Below are 19,366 nucleotides of genomic sequence, written 5' to 3'. Positions count from 1 at the left end.
CAAATGCCTAAAGCCCCCTTATGAATTCAAGTCATCTGATAATAGGTTTGCCTTTTTTTTGGTTACCTTTTTATGAAGCCCTTAAAATTCATTCATGAATCATGAGGGTTTTGTAGACCACAGTTGGAAAACCACTCTTTAAGGGGCAGCAGCTTGCCACATTATGTGAGTCAGACTTCTCATCTTAACTCTGTGACCTATCATCATTTAAAAAACAAAATAATAATAAAATTTAGGAATAGTAAACAGACTGGGATGAGGGTTTCTGTAACCTGACCTATTTAACACAGGCCAACAAGTAAAACAGAAGAACCTCTGTAGTAGACTAACGTGCAGTAAGAACAATTCTGAACACAGTTGTAGACTTGGAAGCTAAAGATTTTAGTCCCCCCAAACAGGCTAGTCAGCCCAGTTGCATACTGGTTCTTTGTAAAACCATTTTCTTCAAAAAGTTTCTCACGAAGAATTTACTCCTCCCCCTGAAACAGCAGACTGTGTTCTGAATAAATACAGTCCTTCAGCAAAGATCAACTCTTACTTGAAATGCACATCCACCCGATACACCCAGTGGCACTGGGTGGTCTGCCCTCTGGCTAAAGATCCAACGCCCTTCTGCCACTGGGCTGTCAGTGATTCAGACAGAAAACCTGAATTAGGGCTTCAACTGAAAGAAACCCTTAAACCAGAGATAACTCCTTGAAACCTTCCAGATTTGAAGAAGTGGCCATTATTTTTCTGATTAGCTCCATCTGGCGTGGCTGTTCCCTGCATCATCCTCCCCATCTCCCGGTTTTTCAAGGAGACAGAAGAGCAATGGCTGAAAACTCCTGTAGCTCTGGCAGTCCCCTACGCAAACACTGGAGCAAGCCCCAAAAGGCAACTACGGAACAGACTGGGGAGTCCAAGATGAACTAATGAGGCACAGAGATGAAAAAAGGTTCCAAACCACAAAATCCTTTACCGTGTTCTTAATCCATCAGAAATGGTTACAGGAAGCAAACTAGATTGCTGAAGAGGCAAGATTTTATCACAGGAGTCCATTAGAAATTATTTTTCTCTAGCTTAAAATCTACCTGTAATTGTAGTTCTGGGACTTGGCTGGTCTAATACAAACTTAAAAGAATAGAAGTGAGAACAGTAGGTCTTTCTGGGACACCAGCAAATTAGATTTTCATTCTAAAGGTCAATTTGTTTATATTACCTACATATAAATTTGGAGACTTCTTTAATAAAATGATTTGCCAAGTAGATTTCTCAGTCCCATTCCCTATTTCTGTGACTCTTTGTAGCATAAAATGATTAGGATTTAGATCAATGCCAAATTCTCACTGCAGTCTCTCAAAGGGCCTCCAGCTGAAAAGCTTTAGTTCACTGTGCCAACTAGTCCCAGTTTTCTTTTGGAAAATACATGTAATACACATGCCAAATTGTTGTAAAGATCTCATGAAGATGTGAAGCATTATTCAAAGTGATTGTTTATATTCCATAGAATAAGAGATTAAAAACAGGTGTTGAATAATTTTATTTAAATATTGTTACAGTGATTATCTGAAGAAAACGGGTGTCTCTGGAACGTAATATAACTTACTCAAAGATTAATTCAGTGAGAATGATTCTTTGCTTCAAGGAAAAATAGCCACTGAACTAATGCATCTCATACTTTGTTATTTCAGACATAAAGAACTTAACAAAAGAGGGTCAATAATTACTGTGAGAAACCACAGAAATACACAGAGAACGAGTCAACAGTTACCGACAATTTTGCCTGTCATTCTCCTAACCTTAGAAATCAGTCGACCCATGAACACCAACAGCTGGAAGCAATGTGAACCAGAATACCTGGAGGTAAACCTGAACCATCATTTGCAGAAAGCACAGCCACACTCTTCCTTCACGCTCAACAACTCTCTGCAGAGAAATCACGATGGGTATATAATCTAAAGCAGAAGTGAGACAAGATCACAGGGGCAAATGGGACTATTGCAATGACTGGAAAACGTGTCTCTCCCACTTTTTTTAATAACAAGTTCAAGAAAAATGAGTAGCCACCATCAGTAAGCGAGCTTTTGCTTAAACTGAAAATACTACAGAGAAACACTGACCAAAGAGATAACTGACAAATACCATCTGAAGTGATAAAGAACTTACAGCAACTGAAATACTGAATTCATTGGCCCTCCTGATATATATGGTATATAATGGTCATTTTAAACAAAACAACATGCAGCGAGTTTTCTCCTGCAAATGCTAAGGTTGACTCAGATTAATCTGAAAAAGGCCATCTGAGTGCTAAGCAGGGTGACAGGCATTAACATTGGGGTCTGAGTTTTGCTAGCCTAGACTCCTTACTGGACACATACATGGTGTTTCATTAAGTACTACACAAAAGTTAATCAAGTTTAATAACCTTTTCCTGGGATGTCCCAGGAAACGAGGTAGTAAAATTAAAACAGTTAGATGTCTGCTGAAAAGCAAATATATTTATTATGCACTTTCATATACACAGGGATTTTCGCTTAATATAATACAAGGAATAAAATAAAAATTTTACAATGTGAAATTCATTCAATGTACATTAAAGGCTATTTACAACCCACTCCAGGAGAAACAGTCTATCTGCAAACCAAGTTAACTGAGGAGTTCAGATGGGGAGTATTAAGCATAACAGGCATTTGCATAGCAGAGTAACTGATGAGGGAAAACACCTTTTTATTTTTAAATAAATGGTAATGTTTTCAACACTGATCACAGAGAAGATAAAAATGCATCAATTGTGCCTCTGTATCTCTTAATGCATTTCTCTTCTGAAGGGTTTTTACACATGCATACAGTATTGATATCCGTGTCCGCGAAACAGTCTTTTTCCCTAGCTCTCCCATCAAGAATTTTAGACGTCTTGTGGAGATAACCTTGGAAGGACCAGTGAAATGGGATGAAGAGAAAGAGGATTCATGTTTTATTCAGGTTTTTTTAGGTTATGAGAACTGTTACACTGCCAGAAGAACCGTGCTGAGTCACAGCTATGCAACTCCATTCACCTCCACTTGATTGTACAGATGTGAAAAAGCAGAGCAGAACAGAGCCAACAACAGGGGGAACAGCAACTTTTCTTTGTATGCAAAATCCTCACAAACGATGACATTAAAAAATCACACGCAACAGCAATGTGGAATTACACAGACCTTCTGAGAAAGTAGATGTTTTAAAGCAATTCATGCTCTGTCCCAACGTGATATTCAAAATCTGTAAGAATTGTCATTCTGAAAACATTTTCAACAGGTCTACTTTCTGCTGATTTGGATATAAGGTTTCCCCAGCAACTGTTTCAAATGTAAATATTCTTCACACAAAAACCATCAGGCTATCTATAAGTTGTGGCCCCTTGTGAAACTGGCCATACTTTTACGTCCTCTGTCCACAAGGTGCAATTAATTACAACACAATAAAATTAAATAAATATAACCCCAATGATAGTCAAGGTCAGTAGAAAAAAGTCGGCATTCAGGGATCCCTTTCTACAGAACAAAACATACATCTAATAACTAAGAAAAGTTGTATTCTTGCACAGTATTGTAAATGTACTATACTTGAGGTTTGGAACAAGTTTGCTGAGAACATTTTGGTACTTTCTCTTTACTGAGCCACTAACCCTCTTAAGGCCATTCTGCCAGACTCCTGTTATGTTTATTTTATAATTGTCCCACGGGGACAAGAAATTCAATACATGAAACATTCAGAATAATCAATATTGCCATGTGTCAACTTTTAACATCTAATTTTACTATATGCTGAATGCCTGACTATAAAACATTCTTTTTATATTTAGTAACAAGCAAATAAGAATGGAGGTGCAAGATATTAAAAAAAAAGGTCTGATGATTGTTAATCATAACAACAAGACACGGAGCCCTTTAGTGCCTCAGAATATGCACTACATACACATCCAGGGGCCATTTAGCAAAGCTTAAGGATAGCCATACATCTAATTAATCCTCTATGAAAAATAACCTCAGCTTTCTATCACCTTATTTGTGGAATGATCAGAATTTGAGTATGAAAAAGATGAAAACCAAGCCTTTAGAAGAAATACTCACATACAAAAATAGGCTTATTTTCTAAAGAGCAAGGCTGTGTAACGGTGAATAGCAGAATATAGCTTGCATTTGTAGGAGAAAATAACCCACTTGTTTCATTTTATCACTCACAGAGCTGTGCAAGTAAGATGTGCACATTCAAAGGAAAAATTCATACTGTTCACTTTCACAACAATGGCCTTGATTTTGCTCTCGTTCATCTAAGCAAAATTCTTCTGCTGCAAGAATGGGGAACCAGCTTTCCATTATCCGTAAATGGACTATCCAGACTGCCGATTAACCACACTCCAGGTACAGAGATACTCACGCTGGCTCTACCTAATCCATCAGAAGCAGTAACCACATTCATACAATTTTGTGCTTTAAAGAGTTATTGTCTCAGGACAGGGCTAACTCAGTCATCTCTGTACTCCACAGACAACGGTATTTCTAACCGTTTGCTCTTCCACTGTACTCTCACTGCATATTCTCTCAGCCTCATTAACATAGTGTCTGTATTTTCCATTAGACATTCTCAATACGGTCCTTTACCTTGGAAAAAAGAAAGAGCTGTTTCTAACGTATAAAGTTATACATGAAAGCAGGATCAGACCTTTTACTTTAGCACCTAAAACATACCCATATTCAGTTACCTCATTACCATAACAATAACAGAGGCTATGTAAGATCAAGTGTCCAAGAGCAAATTTGCCTATTGCTTTCAGTGGTCACAGTCTGCCATCCAGATTTGGTGCTGAAGTACCAGACAGTGGATTTTGCCTCTTAAAAAATCCCAAAGATACTGCAGATGGTTGCAGCCCGACGCCTTTGCTACCACTGAACAGCTATTACACAGACAGAACACACAAGTACAGTATTTATAAAATACTGTTACAAGACTTGTATTTCTGGAGAGAACTTTTTGAAGTACACAGGGAACTGACCATACATTACAACAATGCAAATGTGACAAACTTGTTTGCTTATTTTCTTTAGCCACAGGAAAATAAATACAAAAAGCACTGCCTTTCCATACACAGTTCACTGTGGCACATGCACCTCTACCAAGCGTTCTGGAATAGGAAATCAGAATTCCTTGTTCTTTCCATTTTCAGCTGTTATCAGGGAAATACAGCATATATCTTTCTGCAATTAAAAAAAGTGCTCATTCTGTGTATTAAATACAAAGTACACAAAATAAATTTTTGAAGCACAGAGGGTTATACTGAGAAGGCAGCCTGAAAATGTAGGCACATTACAGTAATTAAGGTAACTGTACTGTAGTAATCACATTCTTGAATTTCTAGGTGGACTAAACAAGCATTGTATGCTTTCATCCCAGCCAGCTGATAAATCATTCGGAGCAGAAGCGCTTCTGTTCATAGCATCATGGAATTGGCCTAAAAGTACAAAATAAAAACATTAAGTTTTGAAATACTCTGTAATACGAACAGTGTTATCAGAAAGAGAGCTGTATCATTTCTAATTAAAGCTAAAAGCACACAACAACATACTGGCGATGAAAAGTATTTTCTGCCTAACTCAAATCCCGCGATTGATTCCCTGGGCTCTCTACCATCCAAAACAGCTACAAGGTCCCCACAGCAGGAGACCTTCCCGAATGGAGCTCAGAAGCTGCAGCCAGGGAAGGAAAGCAATTCCTCAGGTGCTCCGGTAGAGTATTTCTGATGTGATTCTCCACAGGTGACTAATTTATTCACTGGTCAGGGAAATTACTGTTTTTGTGCTCGAGACTTGGCAAAAGAGGAGGTAAATTATAGCCTGCACCAAGCAATTCATAATCCACACAAAATTGCTTTAAACTTCCATATTTAAAATAAAGCTATGAAAAACCGTTGGAGAAAAAGGAACCATTAGGTTATCCATCACCTCATAGGCTTAGCCACTTGCATAACCAAGTACTTCACAGAGAAAACCCCTGAATTTTCAAAAAAACCCACTATTTGTTCCAGATAAAGCAAAGCCCAATTTGAGTTTTAGTATTACCTGTGGAATGTTCAAATTTTTTTTACATGCTTTGTTTATACTTTAAAATCAACAAAGATGGAAAATTCATCAAAACTAGTCTTTTGATGACAGGTTAGGTCAAATCAAGACATCCTAGGTCAGAACTATACAATTTATTTACAATAAAGTGTAACACGAAAGCAAGCAATGAACATCAGGCGCAGGTACGTAAGAGTTAGGAAATACAATTCCTAATTATACATTTTAATATGTTTTATGGAGGCAGGAAAAAAATTAAAAACAAATTTAAATCGTGTTTGGACACGATGTAGAACTGTGGGAATCTAAAGTCCTTTTGACTTTTATGAACATTTCGGGCCCGTTCTCTCTCACCTGCTTATTCCTCTCTATGCCTGCTCCTGTTGTCCTGCCTCTCCACTTTCGCCTGCCCCACACCTCATCTGACCCTTTGCTAATATTTGCATTTTACAAATGTTCAGGCTCTAGCATATAGCTTTTTGAAACACGGTATTGTTTCAAATATTTTAATTTAACCAAAATGCCAACCCCAAGGAAACATCTTAAAGAGTCTTGCACAATATTTGAATACTCTGCAATTCACAAGAGACCTCAGCGATATCTAGAGAGATGCACTCCATTAAAGTGAAATCCATTTGCAGGGAAAAGCCCTGTCTATGTGTTTTTGACAGCCGAAAACGTCCCATTTGTGGATTCTGCACCGTCTGCAATTGTCCTAGAAATCTGCAGGTTTTGATGACTTGCAGCAGAACTGAGTCAGCTAGCAAGAACATTTGTGTTCTAAGGAGCAGCAGTCTGATCTGTCAAAAATACAGCATTTACACAAACAAAAAATGTGTTTTCAAAAATAAGCAAATAAGCAATAAGAGATGTGCCTACATTTCATAAAGATGCTGCTGCTTTGAAATTCAAATAGGAAAATATATTAATTATTAACACATTCTCAATACCCTAAAAAAGACAAACCTCCTCAGGAAGAGGGAGAAAAAGGCTTCTGTTTTAGCTGACTCACTGACAATTCAGGTCTGAAAAAGCTATGTAAAATTCCTTTTTCAGGTTAAAATTCAGTATGGGAGAGAAAGTGAGAAATCTAAATGAACTCCACTGATTAAGAACTACAGAATGGTCAGAAAATTGGTGCCATAACATAGATTCTAATCTTGCTCTGAGGAATGCCATCTCTTTTACAGTACTGTAACCTTCACAGTAACAGAAATAAAATCAAAGCTTTAGTGTAGCATTTTAACTTTTTAATTTGTAGATAATTATGCTAGAGATTTCACATTTAAAATCCAAATTCACAAAAGTAATGTAACTTACAAGAATCTTCAGAAGCTTCCTGAAAAGCACTTTTGTAAATAATGAAATAATTACTGTATCTGACAGTATCACGTATTAAAATTCCCAGCTGTCCTTATGTTTGAAAAAGAAAATCCGAATTCAGTGCTACACGAAACCTGCTGTTTTATTCAGTCACATATCAAGGACAGTGGGGTACGATTTGAGCAATCAGAATTCAACAGAAAATACGACGGTGACCCAATTCCTCTACAGTTGATGCTTTTAAACCACAGCAAAACAAATACTTGGCAGGTTAAGATTTTAACATCCATGTTTTTCATTAAGGAAGCAATTATGATGATAAACACCAGTGAAATGCAATTTTAGCATATTTAAAATGCACATGATGAAATACACGCATTCGCCTCCTTTGTGACTGGACAGGTTACCTTTTACAATGGTGTTTCCTTCTTGTAGTTGAAACTTGGGTCGCTACCTTCAATCTGAAGTTTTAAGGCTTGCTTAAGGCTGAGTTCTGTCTCTGCGGGAGGATAGCCTTCCAGTACTTCCTGATGGCCTCTGTCCTGCACTGTTCGTGGGACAGAAACCCTACCGAGAAAAACCTGATTGCTCTGAAGGTGGTAATTTGGATTCGTCATAATTCCATTTCTCTTCTTCTGTTCTCCACTCTGTTGGTGAATTAGGAACTGTTGCTGCGATCGACCAACTTCTTGCTGAGCTGGCGGGACCAAAATTTTGCACTGCGGCTCTGCCGGCATTGATTTAAGTGGCACACTGGTCCCAGATTTGGCAATAGGTACTCGTTTGTCAAACTGAGTCATTTCATACTCTAACACTTTGGATTGGGAGGAACTACTTTGCTTTATTTTTTTTCCAGCTGACCCAGATTTGCTGGAGTTGTCCGTTTTCCCCCCTTTGTTAGCTTTAGTGGATTTCAAACTAGGTTTTACTTGGCTCCATTCAAATTCACTACTTGGTGAATTATGATTTTGACTTAGGGAATGAGTTGTGGAAGAAGGAGAAACAATAGACTGCCTACTCCTGCTGCGTGGCAGGGAATGCTGCTGTATTTGCTCTGTGAATGACAGGCTGTGGAAACTATCAATGGGCACCGTCTGAGCAGTTGCAGTCGACGATGTGGTGCGCAGAGAAGAATTTTTGGAACTTTTCAGGGAATTATTCGATAAAGATGACTTCTGACGGTCAACTGTAGAATCAGGCGACTCTGAAGGAGAACTGAAGGCATGAGCAGGCCCATTAGATAAGCCACGCATACTAGGCTGCATATCTCCACCAGTACTGCCTGAACTATTTGACTTCATTGTTAGTGACTGCATTTTAGAGGAGACTGACTGTAAGGGTTTTTGCTCCATTGTGTGGACTGGAGATGGAGTGCAACCGTTCAGAGTAGATGCACCATATTTTTCCAGTAATTTAATAATCTGAGAGTGTCCATTTTTAGCTGCAACACGCATAGCAGTGCGCCCGAACTGGTCGGCATGATTTGGATCAGCACCATGCTCCAGTAATATCTGGACAACATCAATGTGCCCTTCTTGGGCTGCAATGCAGAGTCCAGTAGCACCTTGATTACATGTATGGTCAACCAGAGCTCCGTGCTCAATGAGAAGCTGCACTACCTTCACGTGACCTTGCCATGCAGCAGACTGCAAAGCAGATCTCTTCTCGTTATCTGCAGCATTCACATCAGCATGGTATGTTATCAGCACCTGAACCATCTCCAAATGGCCCTGCCAGCAGGAAACATGGAGAGCTGTTCTTCCTTCAGCATCACTTGCTTCTACGTTTGCACCATTTTCTAAAAAGTACTCAGCCATCGTAAGCTGGTTTTCTAATGCTAAGATATAAAGTGTTGGCCGGCCATCAGCATCTTTGTAGTTTACATCTGCTCCGTGACTGAGCAGTAGTTCAACTATATCTCTGTGACCTTCTAAAGCAGCAACCCGAAGGGCATTTCTCCCATCATAGCCTCTCTGATCAATGTTGGATTTATTTTCCAGTAATATCTGCACACAATCATAGTGACCTTCTTGTGCAGCTAATATGAAAGGTATACGTCCATCGTTATCAATTTCATTTGTTCTAGCACCTTGTTCTATAAGAGCTTCACATATCAACCTGTGACCTTCAAAAGCTGCCATATGCAAAGGTGTCCAGCCCGCGTCATCTCTATGATTTTCATCTAGCCCCCTGTCCAGCAGAGTCCGTACTACTTCAACATTGCCTTGTGCAGAGGCTATGCTCAGAACTGTTCTCCCTTCACTATCGATGCTATCAACAGCTGCACCCCAAAATAAGAGAGTATTTACAACTGAAGCGTGGCCCATGGAGGCTGCTGCCAGAAGTGGCGTGCGACCATTGTTGTCTGTGTGATCGACATCAGCTCCTCCTTCTAGAAGTAGATCGACAACATCTACATGTCCTTCATAAGCAGCTACCAGCAGTGGAGTCATGCCATCTTTATCACAGTGGTCAACTTCAGCCCCACGGTCAATCAGAAGACTAACCACTGAGGCATGTCCCTTACTGGCTGGTACGCAAAGCGCAGCGACAGACAGCGCAGTCCTTCCATCCACATCCTCATGGTTTACCTCCGCACCATGATCCAGCAGGTGCTCCACAATCTCTTTATGCCCCATATACGCGGCTGCAATCAAAGCTGTTCTGCCTTCATTATCGGCTTTATTAACTTCAGCACCATGTTGAAGCAGATTCAGCACAATATCTTCATGTCCTCCCCAAGCTGCTGCCCTCAGTGCCGTTCGACTATCAGCATCGGCACAGTCCACTTTGACTCCAGCGTAAAGGAGTGCAGAAACCACCTCTGTGTGCCCACCCCACGCTGCAGATCGCAATGCCGTCCAGCCATCATGATCGGTGTGATTAACGTTAGCCCCACATCCAATCAAGCAATTGACAACCTTGGTATGGCCCTGCCGAGCAGCTAAGGTAAGTGCTGTTTGCCCGTGAGTATCTTCTATCTCTAAATCTGCTCCCCTTGAAACCAGTAAGTTAACGACATCGAGATTGCCGCTGTACGCTGCGTTGGCCAAGAGCGTTCTCCCGTTGGAATCGCACTGGTTTACTGATGCTCCGTTGTCTAACAAGGTGCGAATGGAATCTTCTCTCTCCAGAGCCTGGCGAACAATGCAAGACGTGCGGTCATCTTCACTGTTGACGTGAGCACCAGCTTTTACCAGCAGCTGTAATACTTCTTGTTCCTTAGGAATTAAGGTCGACAGGGAGTCTTTGACAGGTGTGCCATTCCATATCATCCATAAAGCCAGCTCTGACGTTTCTAACTGTAAATTTGAATTAATTAGATGCAATGCAAACTCTTGAGCTTCTAATGGTGTTAAATCCTTTGCTCGGCAAGTGTAACTCATTGCCAGCATTCTGTGTCCCTCTGCTGCATTGCACAAGTATTTCTGCGTACAGTGCTTTACATCTAGCAACCACTCTGCAAAACTGTAGTGAAACAAGATTTTCGTATTTCCAAGTCCATCAATAAGGACTTTTGACAGGACATCCAATTTGCGTTGAAAGTCTTCCATCGTCAATGTCATATTTTTGGTCCACACTGCGTGATACAATTCCGTTGTGGTTAACGGCCTACAGGCTGCAAGAATTACATTAAGAATAGGCTGGACTTTTGCAAATTGTTTTCTCACAAAAAGTCTCTGACAGAGCCAAAGGTACAGGCCATTTAACGTTCCTGGAATATCACGGATCTCTCGTAACATAATAAAATTCTCCACAACTCCATCTAGGACACGTTCCAGATACAAAAAGCAACCGCTGCTTTTGATGTGAAGCTGATTCAGCATTTCTGCAGTTTCTTTTGTGAGATGTTGTCTCAGTGCTTCTTCCTGATCTAAACGATGCAGAATATATTGTTGCACATCTTTCACAATATAAGCCTTTCGCAGATCATCCAGACTTATTTTTCGAAAACCTATTAAAAGGAAAGAAAGTTATTATTCTTTCTGATCTAGTTTCGCTTAACTGAATGTTAAAAAAAATAATATCCAAGACAGACATTTCTGCGTAGGGAACGCCCACAATAATACATTTTGTGTGTACACACAGTGAATGTAAATTAATAATAATAGCAGAGACAACTTTGATAATAGATGCATTTTTATCATCATCTACTGTAAGAAGAAATACATGCTACTAATGAAGAAAATTTTAAAAATCTCTTTGAATCAGGCATTGTGTGTCTACCTTGGACAATACTAAACACCTAAGCAAAACCCACCAGAACTGCAACCAAAATAAGATTATTAAGTATTATTATATTATTAAAGGAATAACCCCTTCTCCAATGTGGTTAACAATGGAATTCCAAATAATTTTCAGCTATTTAGATTAAGACAACTATTATATTAATATAATTATAGAAGAGGTTATTCACACCTGGTGCATATGCATGATGAAATGTACATAAATCACTGTAACATGATCACCTTAGTTTCTTTTAAAAGCTTTTAAGAGATAGGAGAGAGAGACACTCAAAAACAGTTTTAAATATCTTTACACCTCTGTGCACTGAAAATTACCTACTTTTTTCAAGTAAGGACTGAGTTTTAGATAAATACTCTGGTTCTTTGGTAGGTGACTCATTATATAAGGAAACAGGTTTTCTCATAGGCACATGATCTCATTGTTTTTCCAACCTGTTTACTCTTTAGAGGAAAAAGGGAAATTATTTCATACGTGCATCTGTGTACATCTCCTCCCTACACACATACACATACACCAACATCACCCCCAAGCAAAGAACGCTATTCTTAGCACACAGCACGTGCGGAGAAGTCCCTAGGGCAACCTCAGTGGCCATAAGGCTCTCAAAAATGAGGCGGAATGAAGATATAGTTCTATGGACTACAGGGCTATCTCTGTCATTTAAAACATTTGCTTAGGTAGTGCAAAGTTAAGCATTTGAGACCAACCCTCTTTGATTAATGACACATTGCATTGTTTGAACACTACTTTTCCAAGAAGCTATGGGAAAACCGCAGAGGTCACAGACACAACAGCTTAAACTACTGTGTTTTAGGCCAGAACTGTACCTCGCTTCTCCAGGGACGGGCTGTAATCTCTTCCTCCAGTGCAGCAGATTGCACACATTGCCTTACAGTCAGCTCAGCTAGTCATAAAAAAACCCCAACTTTGCTTTTCAAACCAAAGCAGTTACTAACCTCCAAATTACATTGAAGGAAAGGCAACCATAGAGCAATGCCTTCAATGTCATTTTGGCCCCATCTCCACGGAACAAATAATTTTAAGTGAGGCTCTGAAGAATGTCACTTTCAGATCTATGTTCTTATTGTATTTAAACATTCTGTGGATCAAACTGCTCAGCCTGTGAGCTTGTTCTGACTGAGAATTCAGCCTGATAACAGAGCTGTTTTTTGTTCCCGAGTGTCTTCAGCAAAGGTTCTGAATGTCACATTAAGCTCACTCTGTTAATTGTTTAGTCTCCATGAGCATTGTACAAACACAACAGATTAGAACTGAGAGGCAAACTATGGCAGTGTTACTATAATATTTCTGCTTCCCTTAATTAATTATGGTAGCATTATGAATCTAATGGAACTAAATCAATAGAATACCTAAAACAAAGTCATACTTCTCCCCAAAATAAAATCGCTGGATAGGACACTTTTGCACAGTCGCTTCTCAGGCTAAGACTACACTAATAAGGTTGTCTACTGGAAAATTTTTGAATGAGAAGGCCAGGAGGCAGAAAATAATTATTTTGAGGGGACCTTGCTCCATTCCACAGAGGCTTTCATTTTTTGCTCTCAAAAGACACACAGAAACATCTTTACCCCCCATAATTTGTCACAACATCAAGTAATCTCCTAACCTGACCTGCAGAATGGCATAATTCATCCATTCACTATCTATTTGATTAAAATAGTCTGCATGTAACTTTGTAAAGCCCTTAATTCTTGCACGTAAGCCAAATAAGAAACTTTGCTGAGTAGGAAGAGACAGTGTCCTGCGATTCTGTAGTTCTCAAGCTTCCACTTCAAGTGAAAGGCTGTTTCTAGGTTACGATCCTTCAGAAGATACAGAAGTGAAAACAGAGGCATTAAAAACAGGGCATTGCTTGGTGCACACATTCACAGTTGTATGCATACACAGAGCTGTAATTAGACATGAGCATCCCTTTGGTTGTCTCATGTGTGCAGGGAACAGCTCTGTTTTGCTCAATTCAGAGCAAATGCAACCACAGCACTCACTCACCTTCTGGTTCTTTGAACCTCTCTGCTTCTCCTAGTACAGATTTGTATGGGGCAGCTGGCTGAATGAGAAGAGGTACAGAGCTCTGCAAACTCCTTCTCAATGTGTTTAGTCATAAATGACTCTGCTTACAACATCCCCAATCTCTCACATTAATCCCATGCCCACATCCTTCCTTCCAATATCTATCTGCATGTGTAAGTTATTTTTAAATTACTCAAGTGTTTTTTCAGTTTTTACAGTAGTTGATTTCATTTCCCCCCAATAAGAAAACCCCTGATTGACTCACATGACAGCAATCCTGAGATTTCAGCTAATGTTCAGTGTTGCCTGACTAATGACTACACTTCACCTCCCTTGACTCCTAGCCTTCACACGAAAACTTGCAGTGTGATAACTGTTTAAGCGTCTCAGTCCCCTCCCTGCATGTATGCTTCAAAAGCAGAAGACTCTTGCTTATCTTGCAACGTTCTTTGAATACCAATTTTCATTTTGCTTCCCAAAATGGGTGGGAAAGTGAACAAAGCCATTTTGGATGTGATAAAAAACCCCCAAGCCCTCCACAAGAAGTAAAAAAAGGAAGGGTTTGCGTGTTTGGGTTTGGGTTTTTTTTCCCTTTAAATGAGGCTGTATCATTACTTTGTTCCGTATCAGGGTTAAAAATATCACCCTAACTCTGTACTTACCTGAGACACACCAAATGTCTAAGCACCTCAGCCAAGCAAATAAATTTCAGAAGACTTCAGAGCAGTGAATATTCCAGAAGTCAGTAATTTAAACAATTTGATTGGCTGTACATTCACAGAAGTTAAAAATTGTTTCTTTTCTTTTGCAGTATTTCCAAATATCCCTTGTTAATGAGATCCTATCTATCGTATCTGAAGACAAGTTTGTATAGTAAGAAGTACGCTACACTCATAGAGATCTTCACACATGCCAGGGATGATACGCTCTTAAAGGGCTGGGATTAACACACTGCCATTGTAACAGACTTTTGAACAGAAATAGGTTGTTAATTTTAACCACTGCACTATGCCATACTATAATAAGCAAATAACTCAAGAAAGGCTTTCTAGATAGAATTCTTTTTTTTTTTAAAAATCTCAAATTCTTGTTGCTAGCTTGAAGGAAGAAAACAAAGCCATGTTTTTTTGCCCAAACATCTATCTAAATGAGGTCATTTTACATTTCCAAACAAAGAACCTGCAAACTTGCTTTTCAACCCTAGCAGATACAATAAGTCACTTTCATGGACAAGAACTACCAAAACATTAAGAGAAAGCTCATTTTGTTTCAGATGCATTCCCATGAACTACTTAAGCTCAGCAAAACAGGAGTGCAGTAGACAGAACTTGCAGTCCCACGACCCTGCTTTTTGCATTGTTAAAATTTTTCTTACAACGCATCACTTTCAACCCAATGGGAGCTCCAATATGGATTTTCCTGATTTATTAAATTCCTGGCAGTTCTGTAAACAAATCAGTTCCAAATGTACTTCTTGGCAAGATCTAGGGTCATTCAAAGGGAAGAAAAAAAAAAGAAAAAAAGTATCTTGGCTATATAAATACTTTTACAGTACAAAACTTTTCAAATTTTAATAAGAAAAAATAAGCTATTAACTAGAATGTTCCAGTAAATATTTAAAAATATCCTTCTACTTTCATATCTTTAAATATATTTACATAAGTAAATTACAAAAGTTGTAAATACATTTTAATATATTTCATTTAACTGAATTGTTAAGTTTAAAGTAATCTAAATGATTAAAAACATGGCAATTTTTTGGCATTAATAATTTACACTGCTGATCTAAGCATATATTAAATTAGGTATTTCTATGGCCGTGTACACACACCTGCTCAAAAAGAGTAATGTATCCAGCAGAGCAAAATGCACCTGAAAACTCAAGCTGGACACTTAGCTTTTAGTGCATTTGCAGTACGCTATGCATAACAAATTTCACTGCATCTACCCCAGAAGCTGAGACACTGAGGCTGAAATCTGCTGCTCTCACTGGTCCGTGTCATTGCACAGAAGTTTGTTTAGTTAGATTTACAGGTAACAGACCATTTAAAACAATTTAGTCTTCCCTCTTCAATTACAAAGCAAAGAAGTTCAAAATTCACACTTTTTACTAGGAAATATGAAATTGCCTGAAATTCATGTTTTCAAAGTAGTTATCAGAAGAAAGTGGTAATGAGAACAAAGGAAACACTGATTAAAAGCTCCCAGTTTATTTCCCAAGCCTTCTAAATATTTTCTCTTCCCAAAACCAAACCAAAACAACAAATAAACTTTTTCAAAGCCTTAATATTTTAGAAGTAAATTTTACAACTACAAAAATATATAAAAATTATCTTTTATAGTAAAAAATCCAACTCCCATAAAGACTTTAAAGTAACAGGAAACTACCGAAATAAATTCCAACCTACAATGAAAAATTAGAGGACTACTTAGATTTTCTTTTTTGAAGCAATCTCTCCTGAAGTGGTCTCATGCCATTTATTTTCTGGAATGGCAGCTAATGAGAAAAGGTTCAGGTCCAAATCAGGCAACTGATTTGATTTGGGGATTAAGCAATACGACTACCCGAGTAGCTTCAATTACCAAACAGTATGAGTTTTCTGGGCGCAGAGAAGCTGGCTTGTGACTTTTACCATCTTTCTCTAAAGCTTTCACATTTTTGCTTATTTTTTAATTTTAGGCAAGGCTACAAGAAAAACAACCCTCCACATCTATTCAGACCAGAACCAGCAAATAGCAGAAATACAATAAAGGCTTATGCTCCCAAGATTTCTAATCCAGAAAAAGTTTGGATAAATATCAGCTCTTAATAATATTTGGCTGTCTGGAACTTAATGATAGATAAAAGGAAGAGTGAAAAACGAATGACAGATTGTCTGCTTTTGCCTATGGGTAAGTGGGTGAATGGAGCTTAAGCTGCCTCTGAGACTAAACTGAACCCTTTCATGTCCACTTTTGATTCTTTTTATTGTAGCTTCCAGTATCTTTCCAGTATTTAACAATAGCTTTATGGAAACTATGGCTCCCCGAGATGTGACATCTGCATGGGTTGTACCACACTGGTGCACTCATGCCTCACGCATGGGAAGGAATTCTTTGGATGAAGAATGTCAGTGTTTAATTGAGGGGTATAATCAAGCTAGATGCCACAGGTATTTGATTTATGTGTGTAGCAAAAAAGAAGCAATTAAGTAAATGTCTATTTAAAAAAGCCTCTTTAAACCAATAAATAGAGCATTTGTACATATGCACTTTTGTCTATTTACCTTTATGCTGTTAGTGAGAAGTTATCTGCTTTTCACTCAAACTCACCTAAATAAAATTGCCTGTTTTTAAAATGCCTAAAGTTTTTAAACTAATATGATGGATCTTTAAGAAAGGAATTTAGTTTTGTAAGAACAACTGCTATGCTTTCAAGGTTTAGCCTCATTTTAGAAGCAGCATTTTTATTCGCTAATTAGCTGAAGCACAACAAAAATTAAAATTCTATGTTCTGTGGCACTTTCAGGTTAGAGGGCTTTTTCATTTATTTAGAAATACAAGGAAACTTTTTCTAACATTATAATGCAAAGATTGGAAAGACTGTGTTTAATGTAGCTGCTTGACTGTCCATACTTGAAGCCAGATGACAGCAAATGATGATGTGGGAGATAGTATGGATAGTTATAGGTGCCAGACAAAGAATTGTTAAGTTTAGGGAAAAAGTCCATAAGAGAAACAAACAGGAATGATGTGGCAGTAGGTGACAGTGCACATGCAGGAGAAGGCAGGAGAACATGCATTATCTATTCCCCTCCTTTTTTTCCTCAATTGGCTGGCTTTTGCTCACTGTGGAGGGTGACCGCAGACTCATGCAGGCATCATTTCACATTTGGTTCATATTTTTGAGGTTGTCTCTGCAGCCACAAGAGGCAAACCCCCCTTTTTTTTTTTTTTTTTAAATTAATGAAAGCTGAGAATCTGAGCAAGGGGAAAAATCTGTAGCACATTGTGCTACTACAGAATCTGGGAATACAGAAGGGCCCAGAACACAAGCTGCAGCAGATGCAGGCACAACTATTCAACTTTCATAAGTAAGTAACCCACAAAAGTGAAGGAACAAATGAGGACCAGAATAAACACCTCTCCTCCTTTTCTCATTCTGAGAGTGGTAGGGATGATGTATTCACCACTGGCAATGGCAAGATGACAGCAGATGAGAAAGACTGGACTCCTTCTTCCACATCATCACTATTTTTGGCTAGGAAGGTGCCTGCAGAACTCTCATCTGTACTGGACACCCAAAAAAGAGCATCATCAGGACCAGGCCGCTGCAGCAATTCTAGTCCCAGTCACTGATAAGACTTTCTGACAAATATGTTTAGCTCTCATTTCAGCAGATATCTGAAAGAAGTTTTCACTGCATTAAAATTTTAAGTGAAAACTCAGAGAAACTGATTGTAAACAAATTAATATTGGTTAATATATATTTAATATCGTACTCTAAATTAGCGGAAAAAGACTACAGATGGGACACATTTTCCTAAAATAATCCTAAAAGGATTCCAATCTATTTTACTAAGTTACAGTGAAACTAATTTTTTTTTTTTGGTTCCAAATTAAAGAAACATATTTGAAGAAAATGTTCAGTGAATATATTATTGTTATGGTTGCAAACATTTATTTGCTGGGAAATTAGAAGTATTAGAAGTTCAGTACAATAGTGTCCCAGAGTGCAGCGCACATTATACACCATTTATTTCTTCAGTCACGAGTGCAAAAAATACTTATTGTTGATCTTGAATTCTGCTTGCTGACCAATTAAATAGCTTTATAAATTGGCTGGCCTAAAAGTAAACATTCAAATATCACAAAGGAGGAGAAGAGTTTGCCCCAGTAGACATGTTAATGATAGTCCATCCTTTTCAGGCTAGAACCAGAAAAGAAATCAACATTATCTCAAGTTTTACAACACAAAGTTGCAATGTATCTGAAGTTAACAGAAGCTTCAGTCATGCTCCTCACATCCTCACTACACCTTGCACAAACTTGAATATTGGTTGTAAACAGGAAAGTCATCTTACAGTGTGTTAAGGGGGCAGCTGTCACATTGGCTGTAATGTCACAATTTTCTTTCATAGTGGATACAACACCACTTCCTCCAAATAGACTCTAAAATTTCTTCCCAATTTGTATCCAATTATTTTGGGATTCATTCCTTCTTTGCTGTACCTTTTACACAGTGAAGATGGGTTTATAATATCACAAGCCAACTTCCTTTATGCTACTCATCAAGTCATTCTCTGTGGAAATGAGAAATTAACTCATTCAAATTAAATTTATTTTAAAGGCATATCCATTAGTTCTGCTGATTTTTCCTGTCAGGAATTCCATCTGGAAACATACTTAGAAGACAACAGCCATTTTTTAGGACTAGCCTGAAACATTATATGATTCAATGGAAAGGAAATAAAACAGCTCTGAAGAAAGTTTTGTCTGTTTTTTTGGCAATGACAACGTATCTAATCAGCCAAGCTTTGACAAAACTATTCCCATATGAATGTCCAAAGGAGCCCTGTGAAGCTACCCTGAAGTTTCCTTTAGTTCTCACATACTCCCAAATACCAATCTTCATGTCTGCCACTGATTAATACAGTACTCCATTCCAAAATGCAATTATCCCATTGACCTTTTGCTACTGTGGA

At 38.4% G+C, this 19,366-nt stretch overlaps 1 protein-coding gene across 1 annotated transcript in view; it reads right to left on the bottom strand.

Annotated features, from left to right (window-relative positions):
• Positions 1-1,503: 1,503 nt before the first annotated feature.
• Positions 1,504-19,366, bottom strand: part of ANKRD50 (ankyrin repeat domain containing 50) — a 44,651-nt gene continuing 26,788 nt past the window's right edge. The window contains exons 4-5 of the mRNA XM_069795791.1: positions 7,811-11,358; positions 1,504-5,473 (exon numbers count right to left, since the gene is read on the bottom strand). Of these exons, the coding sequence (XP_069651892.1) occupies positions 7,814-11,358 (3,545 nt within the window). The 3' untranslated portion in view covers positions 1,504-5,473; positions 7,811-7,813. The remainder of the gene's footprint in view (positions 5,474-7,810; positions 11,359-19,366) is intronic.

Source organism: Haliaeetus albicilla, chromosome 1 (genome assembly GCF_947461875.1).
Source record: "Haliaeetus albicilla chromosome 1, bHalAlb1.1, whole genome shotgun sequence".
Classification (NCBI taxonomy): Eukaryota; Metazoa; Chordata; class Aves; order Accipitriformes; family Accipitridae; genus Haliaeetus; species Haliaeetus albicilla.
This window is presented reverse-complemented; position numbering and strand designations above follow the sequence as displayed.